Here is a 26,322-nt window from a genome sequence, read left to right on the forward strand (position 1 = left end):
ACTCTGAAGCTTGATGTGTCCAATTTTATTCCTTCCAGTCTTGATGGTGGTTGTGTGGGAGGAGCTGCCCACAGTCCTTGTCTCCAGGACAGTTAATTAACCCCTTCTTAACCTGATCCAGTGTCGAGTTTGTGCATCCCATCACTCTTCCACAGTCAGAAAGTTGGGGCTGTACTAACCTTTTCCTACATAGTCTTACCACAAGTACATATATGACATGTTTGATCTGACTTGGATTTAAGCATCAGCTCACTTAAAAAGAAAAAATGGTTAGGATGGGAAATTTCTGTTGTGTTTAAAAAGAGTGTTTTTTTAATGTTGATAAACCAGTGAGGCAATTACTGGAAGAATTGGAGCAGGCAGGGAGCAGAGTCCTCTATTTATCTCCAATGTTCTCCAGGTTCTCTGCTCCTAAACAGTGTTCCCTGTCTCAGCTCTTCTCCACTCCCCAACTTCCTTCTTTGCCCTTAATCTTCCCTGTGTTAGTTCTACTCTAATGTATGTGTAGCATGGAATGAGTATTGGTGGATGCGAAGTCTGTATCTGGAAAGTGAGGTCTCTGACTCATCAGGATGGTGGATGTGGAGGGTAAAGTGAGATTCCCAGTTCCTGTAGGGACAATGGATGGGGTCTTTTGCCCAATACTGGACTGGCGGATGGGAAGATGTTGATTCTGGAATGTATACAGGCAGTAAGGCTCAATTCTGCTCAGAGAACCACATCAATATAATCCCATTCAAACAAACTGGTCTCAGTGCGAGCACAGAGATCCGCAAATATAAACTTGCAGGACTGGAACCTATGATACTATACGGTTTGGTCTCTTGACCATAATCGGAAGTTGGGGTGGGCTCACATCTCTATTCTATAAAGGGAAGATATGAGATGTTGGTGTCTCTGGCACACATTACACAGGTGTGCTGGTAGATGTTCTGAGATGATGTGGGCCATACTTGGGATGGTGGTGGTTTGCAACCCTGGTGGTGGTTTGCCTGGGGTTGCAACTGATATTGGAAATATATATGATGTAGGGTGGATGAGTATAAAAGTTTTTCTAGTCCAGTGTTTTTCAAACTGTGAGTCATGACCCAGTACTGGGTCATGGAATGTAAGGCACTGCGTCGCGGCGGCTCTGGTGGGTCGCGGCGGCTCAGCACCACCAACCAGGCTTGCGTGCCTCTGCCTAGGAGCCGGACCTGCTGCTGGCTGCTTTCGGGGCACAGCGTGGTCCGCGGTGCCAGGACAGGCAGGAAGCCTGCCTTAGCACCCCCACTGCACTGCTGACTGGAAGCTGCCCGAGGTAACCCCGTGCCCTAACCCCGTGTCCCAATCCCCTGGGCCAGCCCTGATCCCCCCAAACCTGGTGCCCCTTCCTGCACCCAAATGCCTCATCCCTGGCCTCACCCCAGAGCCTGCACCCCCAGCCCAGAGCCCTGACCCCTTCCCGCACTCGAACCCCCTGCCCCAGCCCTGAGCCCACCCCAAATCCCTCATCCCCTGATCAACCCCAGAGCCTGCACTCCACTGTGCAACCCTCACCCCCGCACCCCAACCTTCTGCCCCACCCCTGAGCCCCTCCCACACCCCAAACCCCTCATCCCCAGCTCCGTTGGGTCGCGGGCATCGACAGTTTTCTTCAACTGGGTCACTAGAAAAAAGTTTGAAAACCACTGTTCTAGTTTACAGCTAGAGTCTGGGTGGGGATTGGGAGCATAGTGAAGTTTTTTTTTTTTTTTTTGAATGGGCAGTGTTATATTTTACATATAATCTTGTATGTGAGTTATTGTATAAACTGTGATGGTATTTGAACTGTTCATTTTCATACTTTAATGCTTAGGCTTTTTATTTTAAATTGTGACATTATTTGGTATATATACATTTAAACTTTAATGTTAGGTGGCAACAGAATTGAAAAGTAACTAAGTTTTTGTTGGTTAATCACAGTTGGACTGAATTCATATCACATTATCTATTATGAAACTGTTAGGTATACAAAGGACAACATGGGTTATGAGGACACTACAAACACACTGCACATGGCACTGCAAAATAGATTTTTATTTGCATCCAGGGTTAGGGCTATTCAGAAAAGCCTTCCACTCCTCCTGAAGTATAAATAATCTTATTGATTTAAAAACTTGGCTTTTGGACAAATAGTTTGAAACCATCAGATACTATGATGATGAGCATTATAGAAATGTCTACAACTAAATGTGAAACCATTTCATGCAGTTGTAGGCCATTAAAAACATTCCCTCACTGTTCAGTAATATTTTAGGTGGTAACCATTATACTACATCCAATTTGAGACTGTGGTTTTCAGAGGAGCCTGGGGGAGTTAGGCACTCAGATCCCATTGATTTTCATTAGGATTTAACTGCCTAACTCCCTTCCTTCCTTTGAAAATCTCATCTAGAAATACTAACTTCAAGGCTGAAATCACTGCAGAAGCCAGTCTCATTAGATAACATTAGTGTTTTCTTTGTTTTTGCTACAGTGTATAAAATGACTGCAATAACTTCTGCAAGAGGACGTACAGAAGTGGTCAATGCCAGAAGAACGGAATCACATGATGTTTCTGGTATTATCAGTCTCATCAGATATTTTACTGAAAAAACTTTTGGAAGGATTAATGTCGTCTATCTTTTGTAAGTAGCAACATTTTAAGAACATACATGACATTCTTCTCAAGGTACCCAGAATCATAAGCCACTGTGTTAACTCTCTGCCTCTGCAAGAGAGAGCTTTGCTGGAACTTAGATTGTGTATCAGATCCCTGCCACACCTGTCTGTCCTTCTCATCAGCAAATGCCTTGCAACTCTGCCAGTCTTAACCTTGTCTTGCAGGTAACAATCAGTGAACCCCAGTTCTCAAGTTCCCCAAGGAGGTCTCTCTCAGTATCCGCAAAAAGAAAAGGAGTACTTGTGGCACCTTAGAGACTAACAAATTTATTTGAGCATAAGCTTTCATGAGCTATAGCTCACTTCATCGGATGCAGCATCCGACGAAGTGAGCTATAGCTCATGAAAGCTTATGCTCAAATAAATTTGTTAGTCTCTAAGGTGCCACAAGTACTCCTTTTCTTTTTGCGAATACAGACTAACACAGCTGCTACTCTGAAACCTCTCAATATCCTGTTATTCTCACTTTATTTCAGTATAACAGCACTGAGATAATTCATAGTAAAACTAAGAATATGTTTCTTAATAAAGAATATAGATTTAAGTGATACCAATGGTGGCAGAGCCTACCCAAAAGTTGGGGGGCCAGGGGCCAGGGCCCCCTACCTCTAGTCTTCTGCCCAAGGCCCTGTCCCAAGTCGGAGCCGGCCGGGAGCCACAGATTCTTCAGTTGCCTGGGGTGGGGTCGGGGTCGAGAGCAGCCCCCGGCCTGTGTTCCTGCTCCGCTGGCCCCCGCCCAGGGCAGGTGGAGGGTCCACAGTGTGGATCCCCACAGTTGCACTCGCGGCTCTTACCATGGCTGGGCTGTGGCCCCCCAGCCGGAGCCAGGTCCTGGTAAGAGCCACATGGGGACAGCTGTGGGGAGCCACGGACCCTTCTGCCCTGGGTGCGGGGCCGATGAGGCAGGGACATGGGCTGGGGGCTGCTCTTGGGTCCCCCTAACCCGGGCAGGTAGAAGGTCCATGGCATGACTCCCCACAGCTGCCTAGGACCCGGCTTGGCTCCAGCTGCCGTGCCAGCCTGGTTGGGGGTACAGGGCCTCAGGGGGAAGAAGAGGAGCGGAGGTTGGGCCCCTGCCAAAAAGTGGGAGGGCCCTGGCCCTCCCCCCCCATTCCGGTGCCACTGTGTGATACTAAGCAAGAGTAAACGAGGTACAGTAGTTGTGGTTACAAACAAAACAAAATAAAACACACTTTCTGATGTCCAATTCTTAACTTTAAAAAGCTACAATCTTTGTCTAAACAGCTTTCTCACTTACATCAAGTTACCAGCACCTCCAGCCTTACAGCAAGAGGATCCAAGGTTCACAGAATCAGAAGGTGCTGTCCCCTTTGTTCCCTGAGTGATGGGTAACATACTAGTTGTGTCATGTGTAGGCTAACAGAGTAGTCAGTAAATACCCAGTAATAAATCAGAGACAGCTTTATGGTCCATATTTTCAAAAGTGGCCACTGATTTTGGGTGACTCGGTTTCTGTGCCCAGCTTAAGATCTCTTGGGCTTGATTTTCAGAAGTGGCAAGTACCCACAGCTCCAGCTGAAGTCAGTGGGAGTTGCAGTTGTACCTCTGGAAAACTGGGTCCAATATGTCTCAAATGTATGCTCTAGGTATACTTAATCCTGCCTCAGCCTGGGCGGATGGACTACATGACCTCTTCAGGTCACTTCCAGCCTTACATTTCTGTGATGCTGTGAAGTTGGGCGTCTAAAATCAGAGGACCCCAGATCAGTGGCCAATTTTGAAAATGTGATTGTTAAACTCTGTTGGTCCCACAGAGAAGATGGATTTACTGGCAGGAAGTGTTTGTATAGTGCGTATCGGCAACCCTATCCTCTGGTTCCCTTTTGATGCTGTTGAACAGTTGTTAACTTGAAGACTAAGAAATGTAAAATCACTTTCTGAATCTTCTTTTTGTCATTTCTTTAACCTTTGCAAATCAAAATTGTTTCCACAGAGAAAAAGCTAACCTTGCCGTGACACTCAGCAATAAGAAGAATGAGGTTATTGCCCATGCTGCATTTCTGGACTATCCAAATTGGAATATTGTTGATCAAGCTGATTGGGAATCATTCTTACATGAAAACTACAGTGACAAAAAGTGCACAGTAAGTAATTATTTTTTCAGATGTGTTTTCACTTGAGGGACATCAACTTGGTTTAATTTTGTTCCTTTTGAATACTGTATGTGTTCAATTTTTGGTATAATATGGGGGGAAAACAATTAAATTGCAACAGATGTTAAGAGATGTATTGCCCTTGTTACATGTATTGCTATTCCCTGGGATTTGGGAAGATCAGTGTAGAAAATGGTATTCCTTTTACTGGAGATTTTTGTTTTGTTTTCCATTCCAAGTGATTTCTTTGTTGTTTGACTAAGTTGGCTAATGGGTTTTTCTACACAAATGTTCTGACTCACTGAAGACACATCACTTGGGGTCCTAAACATTCTCAACACTAGAAAATTATAACATATTAGATTTTATAACATTACATCTCATTCTAGAGCACTGTACGTTTTTACGGTATTGCCAGCTCTTAGAATTTTATTGAGAGTCTCACTATGTTTGGCATTTTTCTGAAAGCCCTAGTTCCTGGAGTCAAATCATTATGCGAGAATCTCTACTTTCCTTTTTTCAGAAAAGGAAATTTCTAGTCCTTTTTGGTTGTGGAGAAAAGCTGAAAAATTTGAATTCTAAAGGCTCAAACCCCAGAAGGCAAATAGACAAACCAAAATTTATTATTGTTAAGCCAGTCTCATGATTTTTGAACATCTGGGATTGGCAACAGTGAAATTATCCAAGTGATAGGCAAACTGCCTTGCAATAATGTTATCCACTAGGGATGTTAGGCAACTGTTTTAAAGAAACTATCAACTCCAGTATTGCCATCTGAAATTGTAGTGTATACTGTTATTAAAAGAAACTCTTAATGTTATTATAACTGAAGACGCTAAAGGGAAAAATACTATGTTTTTTCAGTTTTTCTTTGTACACTTGACAGTATTTTGAATATAGTTGATCCCACTGTATTGTTGATGGTGCATGCTTTTCCCCAGGCTGTGCATGGGGTGCTTACCAATATTATCATCAACAAAGCTGTAACTGAACCTGAAGAGACAGCTGGCAGAAGTGTGTCCAGAGAAAAGGTGGAAAAGAGAAAGCTTGAGCATGTGTGATGTTATTGCTCCCATGCCTGCCCTGAAGTCCTTTCTGAACATGGGCAAAAAACAGAAGAACCCGTATATTTTTAAAAAGAGGATTTTTTGAAATTGAGGATATGTCATTTAAAAAGTGCTTTATGGTCCTGATCCAGAAATAAGGATGAAAGGACAACACTCCTGAGCGAATTGTAGTTTTCCTCTCCACTTCAGGAGTACTCCTCTGGTTGACATTTGTGAGGTTAGCTCTGCAGAGCTCTATATGCCAAATATGAATCTTTAGACTGACCCTACTTTAGATGGAGAGGTAAACATGCATCTAGATAATATATGTTGATATAGTGTAAAGGTTTGATTGGCATGAATTTGGGATGGCTGCATTACGTAAAGAATAGCCAAGCAACATGTGAATTATTCAGGCAATTCGTACATCTTCATATGGTAGCATTGTTTTTGGTACTCATTTTACAGAATAACTGTTTTAGAAATGTTTCAGAATAGCAGCCGTGTTAGTCTGTATTCGCAAAAAGAAAAGGAGTACTTGTGGCACCTTAGAAACTAACAAATTTATTTGAGCATAAGCTTTCATGAGCTACAGCTCACTTCATCGGATGCATTCAGTGGAAAATACAGTGAGGAGATTTATATACACACAGAACATGAAAAAATGGGTGTTTATCATGCACACTGTAAGGAGAGTGATCACTTAAGATGAGCTATTACTAGCAGGAGAGTGGGATGGGTGGGGGGGAGAAAACCCTTTGTAGTGATAATCAAGGTGGGCCATTTCCAGCAGTTAACAAGAACGTCTGAGGAACAGTGTTGGGGGGGGAGAGGGCGGGGAATAAACAAGGGGAAATAGTTTTACTTTGTGTAATGACTCGACCACTCCCAGTCTCTATTCAAGCCTAAGTTAATTGTATCCAATTTGCAAATTAATTCCAATTCAGCAGTTTCTCGTTGGAGTCTGTTTCTGAAGTCTTTTTGTTGAAGAATAGCCACTTTTAGGTGAGAAATCGAGTGACCAGAGAGATTCAAGTGTTCTCCGACTGGTTTATGAATGTTATAATTCTTGACATCTGATTTGTGTCCATTTATTCTTTTACGTAGAGACTGTCCAGTTTGATCAATGTACATGGCAGAGGGGCATTGCTGGCACATGATGGCATATATCACATTGGTAGATGTGCAGATGAATGAGCCTCTGATAGTGTGGCTGATGTGATTAGGCCCTATGATGGTGTCCCCTGAATAAATATGTAGACACAGTTGGCAACGGGCTTTGTTGCAAGGATAGGTTCCTGGGTTAGTGGTTCTGTTGTGTGGTGTGTGGTTGCTGATGAGTATTTGCTTCAGGCTGGGGGGCTGTCTGTAGGCAAGGACTGGCCTGTCTCCCAAGATTTGGGAGAGCGATGGGTCGTCCTTCAGGATAGGTTGTAGATCCTTGATGATGCATTGGAGAGGTTTTAGTTGGGGGCTGAAGATGACGGCTAGTGGCGTTCTGTTATTTTCTTTGTTGGGCCTGTTCTGTAGTAGGTGACTTCGGGGTCCTCTTCTGGCTCTGTCAATTTGTTTCTTCACTTCAGCAGGTGGGTATTGTAGTTGTAAGAATGCTTGATAGAAATCTTGTAGGCATTTGTCTCTGTCTGAGGGGTAGGAGCAAATGCGGTTGTATCGTAGAGCTTGGCTGTAGACAATGGATCGTGTGATGTGGTCTGCGTGAAAGCTGGAGGCATGTAGGTAGGAATAGTGGTCAGTAGGTTTCCAGTATAGGGTGGTGTTTATGTGACCATCACTTATTAGCACCGTAGTGTCCAGGAAGTGGATCTCTTGTGTGGACTGGTCCAGGCTGAGGTTGATGGTGGGATGGAAATTGTTGAAATCATGGTGGAATTCCTCAAGGGCTTCTTTTCCATGGATCCAGATGATGAAGATGTCATCAATGTAGCGCAAGTAGAGTAGGGGCATTAGGGGACAAGAGCTGAGGAAGCGTTGTTCTAAGTCAGCCATAAAAATGTTGGCATACGGTGGGGCCATGCGGGTACCCGTAGCAGTGCCGCTGATTTGAAGGTATACATTGTCCTCAAATGTGAAATAGTTATGGGTAAGGACAAAGTCACAAAGTTCAGCTACCCAGGTTAGCCGTGACATTATCGGGGATAGTGTTCCTGACGGCTTGTAGTCCATCTTTGTGTGGAATGTTGGTGTAGAGGGCTTCTACATCCATAGTGGCCAGGATGATGTTATCAGGAAGATCACCGATGGATTGTAGTTTCCTCAGGAAGTCAGTGGTGTCTCGAAGATAGCTGGTAGTGCTGGTAGTGTAGGGCCTGAGGAGGGAGTCTACATAGCCAGACAATCCTGCTGTCAGGGTGCCAATGCCTGAGATGATGGGGCGCCCGGGATTTCCAGGTTTATGGATCTTGGGTAGCAGATAGAATATCCCAGGTCGGGGTTCCAGGGGTGTGTCTGTGCGGATTTGTTCTTGTGCTTTTTCAGGGAGTTTCTTGAGCAAATGCTGTAGTTTCTTTTGGTAACCCTCAGTGGGATCAGAAGGTAATGGCTTGTAGAAAGTGGTGTTGGAGAGCTGCCGAGCAGCCTCTTGTTCATGTTCCGACCTATTCATGATGACAACAGCACCTCCTTTGTCAGCCTTTTTGATTATGATGTCAGAGTTGTTTCTGAGGCTGTGGATGGCATTTGCTCTTAGTATAAAGAAATTACAAACTTTTTTCAATCAAGTTTTGTTAAATTAAAAATGTAGCTCTGGTGCTTAAAATTTATAACTGTAATATTAAACTTGAGTGTAAGTCAAGTTTTCTCGTTTTTTTTTTTGGTTAATTTACTGCATAGAGAGAGACACAAATCCAATCATTAAGACCCCGCTCCTGCAAACACTTATACACATGAGTAAATTTACCCATGCAGTTAGTCCCATTTAGTCAATGAAGCTACTTATGTGTGTCGAGTTACTCACATAAGTATGTACTGACAGGATCGGCAATTAAATTTGTAAATTAATATTTTAATTAATTAAAAAAAACACTACATGCATTATCTTATTTTATTTAATTCATTCGTTTCTTTTTACTATAGCCTCTGAATACACTGTTTATGCATCTTTTTGTGGCAAACGATGAATATGCGGTTGGATGTGCCCAAGAAATCATTAGGTGAGTTGATGTGTAAATTGATGCATAGGGAAGCATGTACAGTTTCCTGCTAACTCTCATCTGTAGAATTAAAAGATGGTCATGTAACAAAAAAAGCTTAACGGTAAATATTAAAAAAAATTAACTGAATTTCTTAATTTCAGTATGTGACACGACATGACACAACTGTGTGTAGCCTGATATACATTCTAGATTTCAAAGCTAGACTCTTACAGTTCTGAACATATTTTCCTAACAGTGTAATCTCTTGCTATATCTTTTGCTATTATTCTTGACATAAATATCATGCAGTGATTGGGACAAATTGATTTTTTTGAGTGGAGGGAGAAGGTTCATGGTGCACAGTTGTGCAGGAAGCCTAAAAGCTGTGGCTATTTCTGAAAAATCATTGTCTGCAGGTTATTCTTTGAAATGTTTGTTAGGTACAGACTATGCAGCAGAAATAATACAATACAGCAGAGTGCTAGCTCAAATCACAAACAAGAAAGTGCTGCTTAAATTAATGTGGTTCAGCGCACAGCATCCCTACATAAACAGAGTAAATTGCATTTGGTGCTGTTGCTGTCAGTTTTACAGTTTTACAGAGTAACTGTAAAAGCCAGCTCATCCAGATGCCGGGTCAAATATCTGCCAGCAGAGATCTGCCATCTTTAATTTTTCACCACTGGGGAACTGATATAAAAAGAAAGCTATATGAAATCAAAGGATTAGGAGATTAAAGAGAGAAATGGGGTTGAAAAAACAGTGAAAAGGCCTTAATAATTTTCATATAATCTTTTTTGAGAAATCACATTTTATTTTTTAGCCATGTGCATTTATGAGGGAAGATATAGGCACTGGAGAGCAAAGTTTCTTTCATTAAGAGATTTGCTGCTAAATTTGATGTGTAGTTACTGAGACTAAATAAAGTTATATTGTTTGTCCAGGACAGTTTTTAATGCAGTACCAGAAGTGCACTTTATTCTTCTTTTTGTACCAAGTCATGTGGATTTAGGTAAGAGTTTATTTAATATTATTTTAATCATTAAACAACCACTGTAGTCTTAAGTATCATTATGATTAATACAATTGTGTGGTTTTCAGCATATTAACGGAAGTGATTGTCCTATAGACCTGTGGAAGAACCAATCCTACCATACCATTTTATACTTCAAATAGCATAATCTCAGCTATATTGCTTAACATTACATAAAAAGGCTAACAGTGTATGGTCCTGATTTGCCATGGCAGTAGATCATAGTGCAGTATCATGGCCTAAATTTGAAACCATATTTTGCTCCAACAGTTCTTCTAATGGGTTAAAAAATTTCTTGGTGAAATTCCTTGATAGTTTTTAACTTGTTTTTGTCATTCTTAGGCCCAGGCTTAGGAACTTTTTTTGAGCGGATGATGAGTGTTCCAAGTTCGATAGTTGATGTGGACTTTACTTTGTTTGTGTGCCACAGGGACCAACATTGTCCCCAGCTGTACATTCGCAAAGCAAGGTAATATGCCTTCGTCTGCTTTGTCTGTATGAGTTTGTCTGGATCAATTGAAGGACTCCTATGACTACGAATCGAGAAAGTGTAGTTTTCATTAAATCACCTAAATGTCTCCTCCTCCCATTTTCCAATTTTCTTGATGACCCAATGTTGACTCATGACAGCTACTTTTATTAAAGAGACAAGATGGGTGAGGTAATACTTTTACTGCACCAGGATACTACCTCACCCCATCTTCTCCCTCTAATATCTTAGGACCGACACATATACGACAAAACTGCATAATTACTTTTATTCTAATTTGTCACAAGACTAGTTGTATTTTTTGTAGATAGGTGGCCTTATTTCCATATGATTAAACTGAGTGTTTTATAGCAGTAATATAGTTTCCAGATTTTGATGTTTCTTCTATGCATTTGTTTATTTCCCCATGTCATGTTGCTACATATTTTACTGGCTACAGAACTTTTGTAACTTCCACATTGCCTCTTGGAGTATCTTGCTGTGTAGTTCCTGTTTTCTCTTATTAGGCCAAATTCTGACCAACTGGGCAAAGTCTGGCTAAGTAGATTTTGCTGTAAAGGAATTGCATTTGCATAATAAAACTGAGTAAGGAGGCCTTAGGCCAAACAATCCTTCAAACATGCTAATACCTGCCTTCCTAAACATTGTTTGGCACTTGTGAATTTACTCTGTGTACAAACCCACTGGGGAACCCCTTAGCAATATCTACTCACTGTCTGCCTGGGCAGGCCTCCTCCATGCTGCTGAGGGGGTGCAAGAAGAAAACAGGGAGAATAATCCTACTTTTCTCCCACCCTTTGTCTGTCTTATTTATTTAGATTGTAATCAGTTTGGAGCAGGAACTCTATCTTACTATGTGTTTGTACAGTACCTTCCACAGTGGAGCCCAGAACTTGGTTTGGGCTTTGAGGCACTAGTATAATAATAATAATTAATAACCACAAATAGTTAAATAATTAAATAGCCCAGAATCCAGCTGTGTGGCTGTCTGCTTCTCAGTCCTCCAGCTCATTGGAAGTGTAGAGTTTCTGTCACACTGAAGCCTTAGGTGGTCAAGGATATCCCTACAAAATTCATCCCTAGTTCTTTGCTCTCCGTTTTATTATTCTCTATAACATTTTCAGTACGGTTGTTCTGTAGTCTAGGTCCTTATAACCAAGAGGTGTTATTCACAAAATACCTGCACGTGTTTTCTCCTCTCAGAAAAGGTATTCCATTGCATTTCCTTTTTTAAAGAAAAAAATAAGTTTATTTTAACTAGCAAGTTGGAGGAATATGTTTCTTTAATCATTCTGTGTGTTTACGTACTGTGAATTGCTGCTCTAGGATGTTCTTTACAGGTCTGAAACCTACACTTTTCTCCAAAGAGCATCCACCACAGCAGAGCCCCAAATGCAAAACCATTTAACACATATTTCAACATGCCAGCATTGGTGTGTAGACTGTTTCGAGTTTCTCTGAGTCCACATTCTGTCTTTTTTTATATTTTGTACTCCACACACACTATTGATTAGTAGTGCAGGGATCTTAGTGTTGAAGTAATAGTGCAAGGTAAACTCACTCCTGGGCCTTGAAAGGTATCCATGCCCCTTGATTCTGTCCATTATGTTTGTCTTTTATTAATCTGAAGTACATTTTTACCTTTGGGGCTGTCAAACAATGCAGTTTGGGAAATAACATTTTTGACATGATTGAAAATGTTAAGAAAGCCATTCCAGTATTATACTGAGGGGATACCATCTTGCCTGAATTTTTGTAATACATATAGGGTAATAATGGAATGGTTCACTTTAATGAAAAGCAGGGTAGAAAACTAACCAACAAACGGTTTACTCCTTTTAAATAATGTAACTACTTGTCCTGTAAAATTCATAGTTTAGTATAGTTTGTCGTGGATTCTTCAAGTAAGCTAAATTATGTTTACTACTGATGCTTTTCCTTTCCCTTTTCCTCTGTATTTGCATTTATACATCACTAGCACCCGTAGTGACATTCAGTGGAAACTCTTTAGAGACTTATCCATGAAAGGGTTTTGACGCAGTCCCCAGCCACCTGCCTAGCAACACGTTCTGGGTCAATGATATGAGATTAGAGTAATCTCTGTTCCCTCTCCCCCTTACCCACAGGAAAAAATATGCTGTAAATTGATCCTTTGCTTAACCCCTGTATATTGAAGTTATTCTTTATCTGACCTTTAAAATGGGAAATAAAGCTGTAGCATCCTAGAACACAAACCAATGAGCTTTCATATTGAAGTCCCTTGCCTGTACTTTGCCATTTGATCTAATTATCATTGTTTGTACTTCTCTGTACTTTACAGCTGTGTACAATAGATCACAAATCTGCCTTTACAGTGGTGTTTTGTTTGTTTCAATCTGGGAAGACAGTAGAATAGTATCCATATGAGTGAAAAGCCATTGCCTCTTATAAAATAAAGAAGGAAGGGGGTGGTTTGTAGAGGTAAACATTGTGGTTCCCATTCTGCAACACGTAGCATGTGGGGAGGCTGTTGCACTCACGGGGAGCCCCACTGACTTCAGTGGAGATTTGCATGCATGCCAAAATGATCTCATCATGCTACAGGCTTGTGGGATCAGGGCCCAAAATCCTGACATGTGATCTGAGGCAAACTCACGTTTTAGGAGGGAGAGTGTAATTTCAGTATTGCACTGCTTTAAAAGGGCCAGTGGCAGCAGTATAATGAAATGTCATAGTGGTAAATATATAGGTTTAACTCTTGAGTTTAACTGAAAAAAATTGTGGTTCTTATCACTTTCTACCTTTCACTGGTTGGCACAATAAAACAGCAAGTTTAAATTACAGTACAATCTGATTGAATTGAACAGAAAGTCTAGTTTTGATTATTTGAAATTTCATAGTAAACACACTATATAAATTCAGTTAAAGTAATGAAGACACAGTAATAGACCCCACTAGAGGATTCCAGCCATGAAATCTTCCCTGAGAAGAACGGAGAGACCACCATTTCTGAGTGTGAATTATGAAGTGTGTAGATTATTAGTTTTAGCCAGGGTCTGCTGTACTAATGGAGTCATTTTAGGTAGAGGTTTAATCAGGTGAATAACTAGAGTCACAATTTATAGTGTATTATGTTTACCCATAGTTCCTTCTTGCTTATATAAGCCCATTCAAATTAGGATTCCACCTATCCAAAAACTGCAGTAAGGGATGGAGGTGGAATGTTGGGTGGGAAATTTTTGTCACTGATGGTAGTTTGTGCTCCCAGTTTGGAGTGGGCAGCTGCAGAATCCACCTGTATAGGGTCCCCAAGATTGTCATCCAAACTTAAAAGTCATGTGAAAGAATCCAGTCACTACTAGCAGAAAAGGAACGAGATCTCTAAACCTATATGCAGAATGAAACAATAGTCTGACTGCTTGGGTGTATTTGTCTTGACTCACTGATGGAGACAAGATGGCATGCAGGCACCCACCCTTCCTGCTACAAAAATGGATACGAATGAGTTACTAAGAGAGATCAAGGCAGGCATTGCTGATATTCACTCCAAACTACTAGATATTAACAAAACAACCCCGCCTCCCCCCAAAAAACCCCACTTGGCAGACCTGGATGAGAAGGTCAGCACTACTGAATCCAGTGTAGTAGAGACTGCAGAGGAGACACTGAATATGCCCACCAGAATCAAGCAAATAGAGAGAGAGGGACACGGTGGGATCTTTAAAACTAATGGTACAGAGAATTATAAAAGAAGGAACAATGTAAGAATAAAAGGAATCATTGATGATGGGGAGAAGGGTAGTCTTCTCTAAGGGTCAAATTCAGTCCTGTACATGAGGTCAGCACATATCATCTATGCACCACTTAAGCCACACTTAAACCCTATGTTCAGTTATACCATTCTACCAATATTTACAAATTCAGACACAGTATTTGTCATAAAAATTAATAAACAGAACTTTTGAAACATTTACATCCACTTTAAGGCCTCTTTAAACTGCCAGAGTGGTCTAAGTGGGAATCAGGGCCTATATTTATTTGTTTTTTAATCACTGGCTGCAGTAAAACTTGGTACTAAGGGTTTCATTTTACATACTTGATCAATAGGAACATAAAGGATGTTATGTTGGTTTCCTGAAAAGTTGGAGAAAGGAGTTAACAGAAAAATAGCCATTGAAGAATGGTTATCAGTATGATCTTCAGAAAAAAGCTTATCAAGTATGTACTGTTCTAAAGGAAAATTATTTTTAGATATTGTTTCAATGGCACCTTATTCCAGAAAAGCTTAACAAAAATTATAAAGCAACTGGTAACTAATGGTGATGAGGTTGTGGAAATATTGGAAGCTTTACTCATATTTAGTGGGATTGCTCACAGGTAGAATATTATTGGGGTGAGATTACTAGTCAGATTGGGTCAACAACTGTATGTGGTCTGTTTTAAGGGACCAGTAATAATCCTTTTAGGTCTCACAATTAATATCATGGCCTTCAGTGAGCATAATTCTTCAAGATTTTTTAGTAGCACTATGGCTCTTATTAGCCAGGGATTGGAAAAAGCTTTTGTTAATATTTTGATTCATTAGAGTTTTAGGACATAGTGGAAATGGAGAAATGGATGCGTTAAATTAAAACACAATAAAGGAGACAAAAAACTAACAAATACCTAGCTTCCCACCTTTCTTCTATTGGATTTTCATACCAGAAACAGCCACTCGCTGTAAAACTGACACAGTTAAACACTCTGCGTTTTAAATGAGCGGTTGATTGTGAAAATCGCCAGTGTAGAGGGCTCTCAACAATTGCAAGAAATACACATGTGCAGCTGCCCTTCCTGGAGAAAAGAAGAAAGAAAATAGACTTAAGACTGGTTTTATTATACAACACTTAGCAAATTAGGGCCCTGACCCAGCTGACTTCTGGGAGCTACCACAATATAAATGTTATGTAATAATTAATGGACTAAAAACAAAACAATACGTAATAAACAAGAAAGAAGTGTAAATTAACTAAGGCTTTTATAATGGAAAATATTGCATTGATTCATGTATTGATATTTTTATTTTTATTTTCTAAATCATTTTGAAAAAAAGAAGTTATTTTTTTAATTGCAGGATGGTGCCAATTTTGAGCACTGATCCTGTTTTGTGACCTCTGTTTATAAAAGAAACAAAAACTTGAGGAAAAGGGAAGCTACTATAGTATATCAGGCAATCCTTGTAATCTCTGACTTTTCAATTGCTAGAAGTACAGCATGTAATGATATTTTCTGGTGGTTTTCAAAGGCTGTTTAATAAAAGGATTGGCCCCAAGTAATGAAGGAAGTTGCTGAACTAACAACTAAGAGATTTAAGACCATTAATCTTCTGAGGGATTTGGAAGTTACATGGCCCTAGCCTTATAAAAAGTTTTCTGAGTAATTAATTTACTAAGTTACAGAACATTTTCAAATGTGTTGTAGCACTGTGTGAGTGCTTCGATGAACAATTTATAAGAAATGTGTTGATAGTTGACCACTAGAGGTCACTAGAGACCTTGCAACGAAATAATCACTTACATTGCTTCCAGATGGCAATACATGTCCTAGTTTTGTTTTTATTATCTGAATTGAACCAACAGACAGGCCTAATTGTATCCGCCCCAGCCCTTTATTACTTCATATCTGTATAATACTTGACAGGTTGACATGATGACAGTGTGATAAAGATTATGACTGCACCACCTGTGGGTGTAGTGTGACCACTCTTTGCCAAAAATGTTAACAGTCTTGGGGTACTTTTGGATCTCCAGCTCCTTTTAGATTTCAAGGTAGCAATAGTGGTTCATTCTACTTTTTAAAATCTGTGGTTAGCTAAGAGGTTGTTAGATATTGCTAGTCGTCATGCTCTAGTTATCTGCCGTGCATTATACTTGCAAGGTACCTTTAAAGATGGCCTATAAGTTTTAACAAGTGAAGAATGTGCTGGCCTACTTGTTTTAGTGCAGGGGGTTGGTGGGAACATATCACCCACATGCTCAGTGAACTTCACTTGATGCCCATCTTCTCTCAGGGCAATTCATCATGTTGGCTCAAATGTCTAAAGCTTGCCTGAGTTTGCTTCTTGGCCCTTTAGGGACCATCTCTCTCCCTGTGCATTCTGTGACAGCAGAGATTAGCAAATGCACATTTTATAGAAGTTCAGTCATGGAGATTTGGAGGTGTTTTCAATGGGGAGTCCCTAGCTGTAGAACTTATTCCTTCTTGTGGTCCATCACAGCCTGAGTTTCCTGACTCTTAGGGGATAGTGCAAGATGCATCATTTTAGTAAAGCATGTATTTGTTGGACCATTGATGAACTGAATGGTTTGGGTAGTACAGGATTGGGACAGTTTATCGTGTTTATTATGGATAGTTTAATGTTAGATATATTTATTTTGTGACAGGCCCATGGTGATAGGCACATTAAAAAACCAGCAAATAAAACAATCAATAGGTACTGCGTTCCCTGACTGTACTTTTTATCTACATTATTCAACATGCATTAAAATTCTCTTTTAGTCTTGTGCTTCTGATTAAGAACTAGGATTTCAAAAGCTTAATATTGGATTTTAAATGAGAAAACATTAAGTATCAGTAAGTGTGTTAATCTCTTCAGGTATTTCAATGAGAATCTATCTATACACTTTGAGTACTGTAAGACTTTTACTGCCAACAGTGTATGTCAGGCCAAGTGGAGACAGGTTGAGGTAGCTTTCACACTGACAGCAAGTTGAATGTAGAAGGTACAGTAGAAGTAGATAAGATCTGCATCCTGCAAACTGCAACATTATACCTGTGCTGGAGCCTCATTTTGACTTCAGTGGGAATCCATGTGGACTCAGGGGTCTGTCTTTGCAGTAAGTTGCAGGATTGGAGCCTAAGTCTTTACTGGCCCTCTTTAGTTGTACGTGATTTATGTTGAAAAGTTGATTGGCAGGAGTGAGTTAGGCAGAGAAGGGAGAGGAGATTTTGACCACCTTTTCAGGCTATGCCTCCAGGCTCCCCAGCCTTCATGAAGAAGGCAGCAAGTGCCTCACACTGTGGTGCCATCTTCAGACATCTGCCACAGGAGCCATGGAAGACAGCACGGGCTCTCCACACAGAAGGAGCTCCACCGAGGAGCTCCTTCCAGTTCTTTGCTGCAGGGCTGACGTGCTGAAACATCCAGCCATGAAGTGGTTCCCCTGCCCAGATGGCTGCCAGTGGGTGCAGATCTGAACAAAGTGACCTCATTTCAGAGCTCCCCTACCAGAGCACAGAGAAAAAAGAGGAAGGGAGTGTAGCATAGGCTAACGTTCAGAAGTAACTTACTGGGCGTTTTAGAGGCAATTTCTGGAATGGGAACAGTTTGATGCTAAATCTCCCTTTTGATTGGTCATTTGCTGACTGACACCAGAGGTGAGGAAATGCCCCCATTGCTCACGCTAGCTCACCAAGTCACAGAACACCAACTAGCGAGTAAGCACATTTAATTCTTTTGAGTGAAATTATATAATTTAATGGTCTCTTTCACACAAAAGCACACAGTTACGGCAGATTCTGCACAGGTGTGCTGGGGGGATAGTAAAGGCACAGGGAGCTCCTCCCTGCCCATGTTTGCACCATCTTTGGTATGGCTCCTTTAAGAGATTTCCACTGGCTGAGGATCTGGCCAATTGAATGTAGATTTTTGACAGCCCTGTGTTGTTGTTTTTTTGCACCTGGGGATTTTAGATGAACTGTTTGAGTATGTAGGCTTGCTTTGTAAATTAGCAATCACTGCCAGCAATACAGCAGAATATTAAAATGAGGAGGGATAGCTCAGTGGTTTGAGCATTGGCCTGCTAAACCCAGGGTTGTGAGTTCAATCCTTGAGGGTGCCATTTAGGGATCTGGGGTAAAAATTGGGGATTGGTCCTGCTTTGAGCAGGGGGTTGGACTAGATGACCTCCTGAGGTCCCTTCCAACCCTGATATTCTATGATTCTATGACAAGTTTTTATTTCTTATCTTCAGGTAAGTAAGCATCCTCCTACCTCAATCATTCTCCCATTTTTTGTTTATATTTTGTCATGGTAGTAGTTATGGACCACTGACAAGTACATGATGATGAACCTGACAAGGCTACTGGTTTGTGAACAGTATTTGTTTAATTCCTATGTTACTGTCATGGGTCAGTATACTCCCCTCTGTTGCATAGCAAAATCACAGAGAGTTTGTGGTAAATGCCATTGGATGCACTACAGCGAAGAGGGTTATTCAATATGTTCATTCCCCATCTCAGAGTGAATGGCAGCCCCTTTTTAACAGCAGTGTGGAATTTGTGTAGTATACATTATTTTTGGCCTGCAGTAACTTATCCTGTTATCAGAGGCGCCATTTGCATCTGCCAGTGGAAATATCACAGCAAAGAGTCCACTATATTGCCAATACTGGAATAGTGGGTCTGGGAAGTTCACAGAGGTGTATAACTAGGCCTGGCTGTTTGAAGATGCCTGGGGTTAGGTTTCCTTATGGATCCTTGGTTTCTGCTTCAGCAGGGGCCACACCTCCAGTAAGGAAAGAGGTAGTCGATGTTTACAGTCACAGCTTCAGCTGCATTCATAAGATCTCTTGTTTAAAGTGTTGTAAAGAGTGTCAGTGTTGTAAGAAATAACAGCTATCCAAATTTCCCTTTTCAGTTACCTCTGGTATGCCCAGGAAGACATCTGTTCTTTCATTCTCTGTAGTGCATCAGAGTAAATTAATAAAGAGTTTTAAAAAATATTTAACAATATACACTGAAACGATCAGTCATGTTTGTTTTACAACATTCTAAAAATGACCGTGTAATTGAAATCAAATAAATAGTTGACTTTGTATAGAAGTTATCATTTGTCTACACTCTGAAAAACAAATTAGGGAGTGAAGGATCAGTATTCTAGAATTAGAAAGTTTTAAGACATCATTGATTCTGTTTTACAGGGTGGAAGACCATGATGATCTCATGCCTATCTTCATGCATCAGAATGAAATTCTGAGAGAAACCTATGGAGAATACTTCCTTGCAGAGCTGATAGAAGCTCAGGATGAAAAAAACCATGCTGTTGTTTGTGAGGTAGATCCTTGACATGCAGTAGGCTTGGGTATCCTTAACATTCATTATGCTGTATTTGGTAACAGCTGGTACACTGGCTTCTTGAATAAAAATGAATTAAGTAGGACTAACTATGCCTTAGAAAGCAAAAATCATAATTTTGATGGCCATTTGACACTTGAGAAATTCAGCCCTTTTCTTAGTAAGCTTTCAGTTCTTTCAGGAAAATGATTGCCCCTTTGCAGTGGGTATCTCCTTTAAGGATGGAACATGACAAGTGAATCAGTAATAAATAGTAACAATACTTGGCATTTCTAAAATGCCTTTCCATCAGAAGATCCCCAGTTACTTTACAAATCTCATTTGTACCTCACAATATTCTTAAGAGGATGACAGGGTCACCCATTCTACAGATGAGGAAACTGAGAATAAGCAAATTAAGGGCCCATTTCTGTGGGATTCTGATTGTCTGTGAGGATCCATATGACTTTAACTCATGGTGACCTCATTACGCTTTGAGGCTGCTCACAGCAAGTGCTCACCCCTTTGCAGACTTGGGCCTTAAGTGACAACAAAATCATAATTGTATGTCACCTGAGAACTTTTTTCAGAAAAGAATGGAAATGTATTAATTTACTCTTGACTGAGAGCTCGACCTTGGGCAGCTCTTCTGTGGGAGGCAGTCAGGAGCATCCCTGTCCCTGCCCTTGTGTAGCTAGTAAAAGAGCTAACCAGAATAGCAGCCCCTCTGGTCAAGGAAGCGTAGAGATTACTGCTGCGATGTTTCCACCAGGAACAACTCACTGAAAAGGGACAGGGAGTCATGGTTCTGCCCCTCCTATGCAGAGGCCAGCAGAGTTGGCTGGACATACCGTGATCGGTGATGCATACAGTGATGCATCCAATGAAGTGGGTTTTAGCCCAGGAAAGCTTATGGTCAAATAAATTTGTTAGTCTCTAAGGTGCCACAAGTACTCCTCGTTCTTTTTGCTGATACAGACTAACACGGCTACCACTCTGAAACGTGAGCAATATGTTTAAACCCTTTAAAGGGCTGTAGCAGTTTGTATTCACCCTAGCACAACTGGAATGCGCAGGCAGGCACTGCCTTTCGATGCTCCCCCTGGGGCAGCCTGTACGCTTCTGAAGCTATGCCTCCAATGGAGGACTGTGGCTAAATGCCACCGTCTAACCCAGTGTGATTCGTTTGTATATTTTGTTTCTTATCGTAATATAAATGAAGCTATAATTTGGTAGCTTTTTCTGAGATAATTGAAAGAGGTGATCTTAAATCAGTTATTGTTATTTTAGACACTTTGCTTTATAAATAACCAAATTACATCCACTAGCAACATTAATACTGCATGTGATGACTGGTAACCAAGGATACATAGTCAAAAATATCTCCAAAAGGTAGAATTAGAGATGCTAGAGATGGACAAGATGAGTGAATATTGTAGTTTGTTTCCATCTCCTGATCAATGCAGAAAAATGTATGCTATCTCCAAAAATCAGGAATTAGTTTCTTAATTAAAAGAGAAATGAGAGTGGCCAGCATGAAAGAGATTTTAAAAACCTTGGTATTTTACATTGTCTCAGAGGCATGCATTTCTAAAAGAACATTCTATTTTACAATATGTAATTGCCATACTTTGTAATTCTATGAAGTATTGTAGGCAGATAGGAGCTATAACCTACTTTAACTCCAGAAATCTGCTTCCTTGAGCAAAACAGTTAAAAAAAAAAAATCCTTAAAATGTAATCACTGCAGTTTGAAACCAAGCGGTAAACAATAAGCCATTAGTGTAATAACACATTACAAACAGTTATTTTATAATCTTATAAATAATATATTTCTATCATACATTTATGGCTCAATATGAAACCTGCAAAACGTGCTTCAGGTCTTCATAGTATAGACTCACCAATGCTGCTGCAGATTGGAAAGATACCTCCATATGAACCAAGATAGATGCCAATTTTCCCTGCAGAGAATGAAGCTGGCAACCTCTTTTTGCACATATGGTAGATGGATTGGTTAATCAGCCTCTGCTGAGCCTTGGGCCTAAAATTACACAGCAGCCAGACAACTGCAGAGACCCATCTTTTGTTCAGTTACGCAAACAAGACAAGCAAACAATCACTTGTTGTTTGGGGAAAAAAATAAACTTTTTTTTTATTTTTATTGAAATGTTGATGGCTTGATAAGACAGCTGGACAAATTCAGCCTTTTATCACAAGATTTTATTAAGTATAGGAGGAAAAAATACATATAGTGGTTATATGTTTTATCAGTAGGTTGCATATAATACTAAAAATTAAGTTATCTTCTACCTGCCTTATTTTAGTGAAAAATCAGTGATGATTCTTATTGTCAGTGTCTGTTTCTTGTTTACTATTGTAACTTCCAGGAAAGCTCCAATTCCGTGCATTAAACCAATGTCACATGCTATTTCATCAATGCAAGGTCCTTATCGCTGTCATATCTGCCTGTGCAGTTATTAAGGCATTTGTTGCTTGATATGTCTTGAACTTGAAATTATCTAGTGCTTATAATTACTGTGCTTTCTGTCCCTGAATTAAACCATGTCACAGGGAAATAAAGTATTTTCTTCCATTTAAGAGCACAAAGAAATTTTTACACTAGTGTTTAGTAATTAGGCAACCATTGTGTTTAGCTAGATCCAGATTTTACTTAACAGTTTTAGATTAAGCAAGAATCTGTTCTGAAATAGCTAAAGATGGCGCTTTGTAATTATATATGTTTTGTGTTCATTTATAAATAATTGTTGAGATACAAAACACCTTACAGACCATAGCTAACAATATTTTTTTATTCTTCCCCTGTGCATATTTAAATCAAGATTATTACATTTTCTTTTACCCTCCTCTGAAGTATCTGGTATTAGCCACTGTTAGAGACTGGATACTGAGCTAGCTGGACCTTCAAGCTGATCCAGTCTGGCTATTCCTATTTAAATCTTTCAAACCCTGGAACAAAGTAGCTTTGTTAGGTGGGATTTAAGATAAAAAGTATGAAGTATATTGGATTGTGTGGCCTTTTCTTGTGCCCCAAATTCATGTCTTTATATAGACTTGCAGCTTTTAAGAGTGTGATAATGTTATTTTGATATTTCAGGATGATGGCACTGCAGTAGGTTTCATGAGTGTGTGCTCGGAAGTGAATATACAACTGCTGCATGACTGTTTTGACCTGGGGCCTTTCCATGGTCTCTGCAAACCACATCCTGATGATATTCTCAAACTACCTCAGGAGCCAAGTATTGAAACAGGTAAAAACAGAGTAAAATATATAGATTCAAAATCAGCTAGGCTACATTTATTTTTAACTTCCAAATATATAATTATTTCATGGGGTTGGAAGGGAACCTTTTGGAATGGTCTAGCTCAACACTAGGCAGGGAGGTCTGAGAAGGTTTGACAGCTGTTGTCTCTGGTTATTAAATGCTTGTCACTGTTGAGGAGATTGGAGGATCTTTCAGGATCAGTAGCATTATATAAACAAAGTTCAAATCTTGGAAAGTTAAAGCATTAGACATGTCCCCCAGATGTCATCTGCAACTGGTCTGTTAAGTTAAGGTCTCATTTTGAAGCTGATTCTAATATCTGAGAATAGTTAGGCAGCTGACCAGTATCATCTCATTGTTTCCTTGTGCTCTGTCTGTTCTGCTTATAGTCTTGTACCTAGTCTCTGACTTGAAGAGTTTATAATAAATCTCTTTGTTATGTGTTTGTACAGTGTCTAGCGCAATGGGGCCCTGCCCTTTAAGGGCTACCATAATACAAATAAATGATAATGATAATAATAAAGTTGGTATATGAATTGCTTGAAGAGTAGAAAAGTTCTCTAAATGATGCACTGTCATCCTCTGGCCTCTCTTTCTTAAGAAGCACTGAAGAGTTTTTTTGCTTGTGTTTGTTTTTTTGCATAGACAACTACATTTTGCTATTTGTTAATAATCAATAATAGAATAAGAATGAGCACTAATAAGTTACCACAATTATCTGTTTCATTGAATGCTTCTAATGCCTTGTCTCAGACCAAAAAGAGGGCCACTGAGCAGCCTAAAACCAGTCACCCACAGATATCCTAGAACTGTCAGCCTCAGGGAAGAAGATGGAGGAAAGAACACACTCCTAGCTATCCTATCAACTTTCCTTTCCCTCCCCTGCAAAGAACCACCATGTTAATAAAGGAACTCCACCATTTTATTCTATCTCACCTCCTTGCCCCTGGAGCTGCTGGAGTGTTACTGCAGACCTAGGTGAAGGACAGTGTTGGGAATACAAATAGGGCTGTGGGAGGAGGAAAAATCATTAGTACAAGTCCACTGTTTGTTGGGAAGCTCCAACCTCTTGACTGTAGTGTGTATGTGGGTCCTCTCTTTCCTAACCTTGCATGCTGGGTCAGCCTTCTTCAGGATCAGTTGGCCAGGTACACAGTCAGCTGAATGGGTCTTATAAAGCCATGTAAATTAGGGTCAGGATTGGGTCTTTAAAAGGCCAAATGAATATTTACCAAAAGACACTAAATAACTTAATCTTCATAACTTTAAGAAACACCTTTAAAACAATAAGCTGCACCAGTAAATTCTTAGTAGGTATTGCATGTACGCTTTAAAGAGTTAGTCTATTGTATCTGGCCAAAACGGGCAAGAGGAAAATGGTTCTTGTTGTTTTTAAAATCAAAGTAAAAAAATTAAGCTAGCTTACATTTATTAATACGGTATAACATCTATTACCAAATTAGTTGATATACTAGCTGCTTGGAGGTTACAAAAATTTGTATGCCCTTTATTTGTTGTCATTTTGCATGGTTTCTTTATTGAAAATTTGCTCTTTATTTGGTAAATTTTCCAAAATCTGCACCTCAGTTGATTATCTTAATAAGAGCATTTCTTCCTATTGTTTGTTAGGTATTAGAGTTTAATGTCTGTTAACAGAAAGCTGGTGTTTTAAACAGTCTGTATAAAACCCACTTCTGCTCTCAGTTAATCAAGTTTCACTTATGTGGCATATGTGATGTTATAAATCTTGTCGATCTCCACTCATTCATAAAGAATGTCAGGAAAAACAGCGGTGACGCAAAAATTTTAATGTAAAAAACAGCATATTTAAAACCAACCAACCAAACAAAAATTTTCAAGCTTTTTTTTTTTTAATGAAGTATTCAGGAAAAAAAGGCATAAATCTAATTCCCCCCCTCCTTTCTGTCATCTTTAAAAGTATATTTTTTAAAAAGTAATGTTATATGTTATAGCTTGATTATGGTAGAAATAGAGTCCATTTATAGCAATTGCATCTTGCTATTCCATGGATGAGTCTTTGCAGAATCAGGGTTTACGTACATGCTTGAAATCAACAGAATTATTCATGTGGCTAAAGTTAAGTGCATAGATATATCTTGCAGGATCAGTATCTTTTTTTTGTGTGTGTATGGGTACACCATTTGTGCACTGCTTTGAAAATATGGAACCAAATTGTCTGCTGGTGTAAAGAGAATGAAGCTGTGTTAATTTACACTACCAGAAAATATGGGCCATTATATCTTTAATGAATTCAAAGTCTGAATATTTAAAATGTGAGCAGTACAAGAAAAGCTTTGTTCAGATATAAATAGCTGTAATAAAGAATTTCCAAGCTGTTTAACTTGCTTTGGCCCTTGTACATGGAGACTGCAGGTGGTTGTTGTTTTTCCTTTCAAAATCTAATACTGGGCAATAAAAATGAAAGAGTATACAACATCTATGTTTAACGTAATGTTGATATGCCACTTGCATTTCATTATAATTATAGTAATTTGGCTGTTACTCTATATGGAGTCAGGAATTGGTAGCTAGAACACACTATGATACTGTGGGAATGATTCAAGAGGTTTTCATCAGGCTTCTTATTGAACTGGCTTTTTGATCCTGCTGACTTTTACATCTACCATCAACCCAGCAAACAGAATCTTTTAATTTTCTTGTGGTTGAAGTCTTTCTTACTTCAGTTACAGTAGATAATGTTCTTCCAGATCACACGTTTATGGTACATATACAAATAACAGTGATGCAACTATATTTGACTGTGTTGGATAGAGGAGCCATTAAGGGTTTCATTTTAGTATAAAATCAGAAACAACATATCAATATTTATATGTAAAGTAGAGGCATGTATTAGTTAAGTTCTGACACCTGCAAGCCTGTTTATAATAAGAAATACTGTTGGATTAATCAGGATGACATTTGATCATTTCTATAAAGGTGCCCATCGGTGATACCCCTAGAGAAACCACATATTATATATAGTATATGCACTTGTGTTTGCCTGCACATTGCATCAATGTTTATTTCTTCTGACAGTGATTATAGCTTTTTAAAAAAATATCATGCTGAATTATTTTAGGCCTTTAAACTCATTATTTAAAAAATTTAATTGCCTGAGATTGTCCCAAAAACTACTTACCTAAGGGAATTGAACTGTAAGTTAGTTAGGTTTCTCAACACAAAGCATACATAGAGTTTTTTGAAGCCCCCTCCCAGGGCTCAGAAGTCTTCAGATTCATAGGTTACTGTTTTGGCATACTTTATCTTAAAATCTCAAAGAGCTTTTGTTAATTAAAGCTTTTCTTCAGAGACTTCATTTTAAGTATATGAAAAAATGAACTAGGAATATGTCTTTAGGATTTGGAAAGTGACTTTTAAGGAATTTTGATAGCTAATTAACATATATGAAATGGCTTACATATAGG

At 39.6% G+C, this 26,322-nt stretch overlaps 1 protein-coding gene across 1 annotated transcript in view; it reads left to right on the plus strand.

Annotated features, from left to right (window-relative positions):
* Positions 1-2,505: 2,505 nt before the first annotated feature.
* CFAP61 (cilia and flagella associated protein 61) overlaps positions 2,506-26,322 on the plus strand; it is a 215,418-nt gene continuing 191,601 nt past the window's right edge. Inside the window, exons 1-7 of the mRNA XM_077812071.1 lie at positions 2,506-2,648; positions 4,637-4,787; positions 8,936-9,012; positions 9,939-10,006; positions 10,370-10,496; positions 19,457-19,589; positions 22,708-22,861. Of these exons, the coding sequence (XP_077668197.1) occupies positions 2,506-2,648; positions 4,637-4,787; positions 8,936-9,012; positions 9,939-10,006; positions 10,370-10,496; positions 19,457-19,589; positions 22,708-22,861 (853 nt within the window). The remainder of the gene's footprint in view (positions 2,649-4,636; positions 4,788-8,935; positions 9,013-9,938; positions 10,007-10,369; positions 10,497-19,456; positions 19,590-22,707; positions 22,862-26,322) is intronic.

The sequence above is a fragment of the Eretmochelys imbricata genome, chromosome 3 (assembly GCF_965152235.1).
Source record: "Eretmochelys imbricata isolate rEreImb1 chromosome 3, rEreImb1.hap1, whole genome shotgun sequence".
Taxonomy (NCBI): Eukaryota; Metazoa; Chordata; order Testudines; family Cheloniidae; genus Eretmochelys; species Eretmochelys imbricata.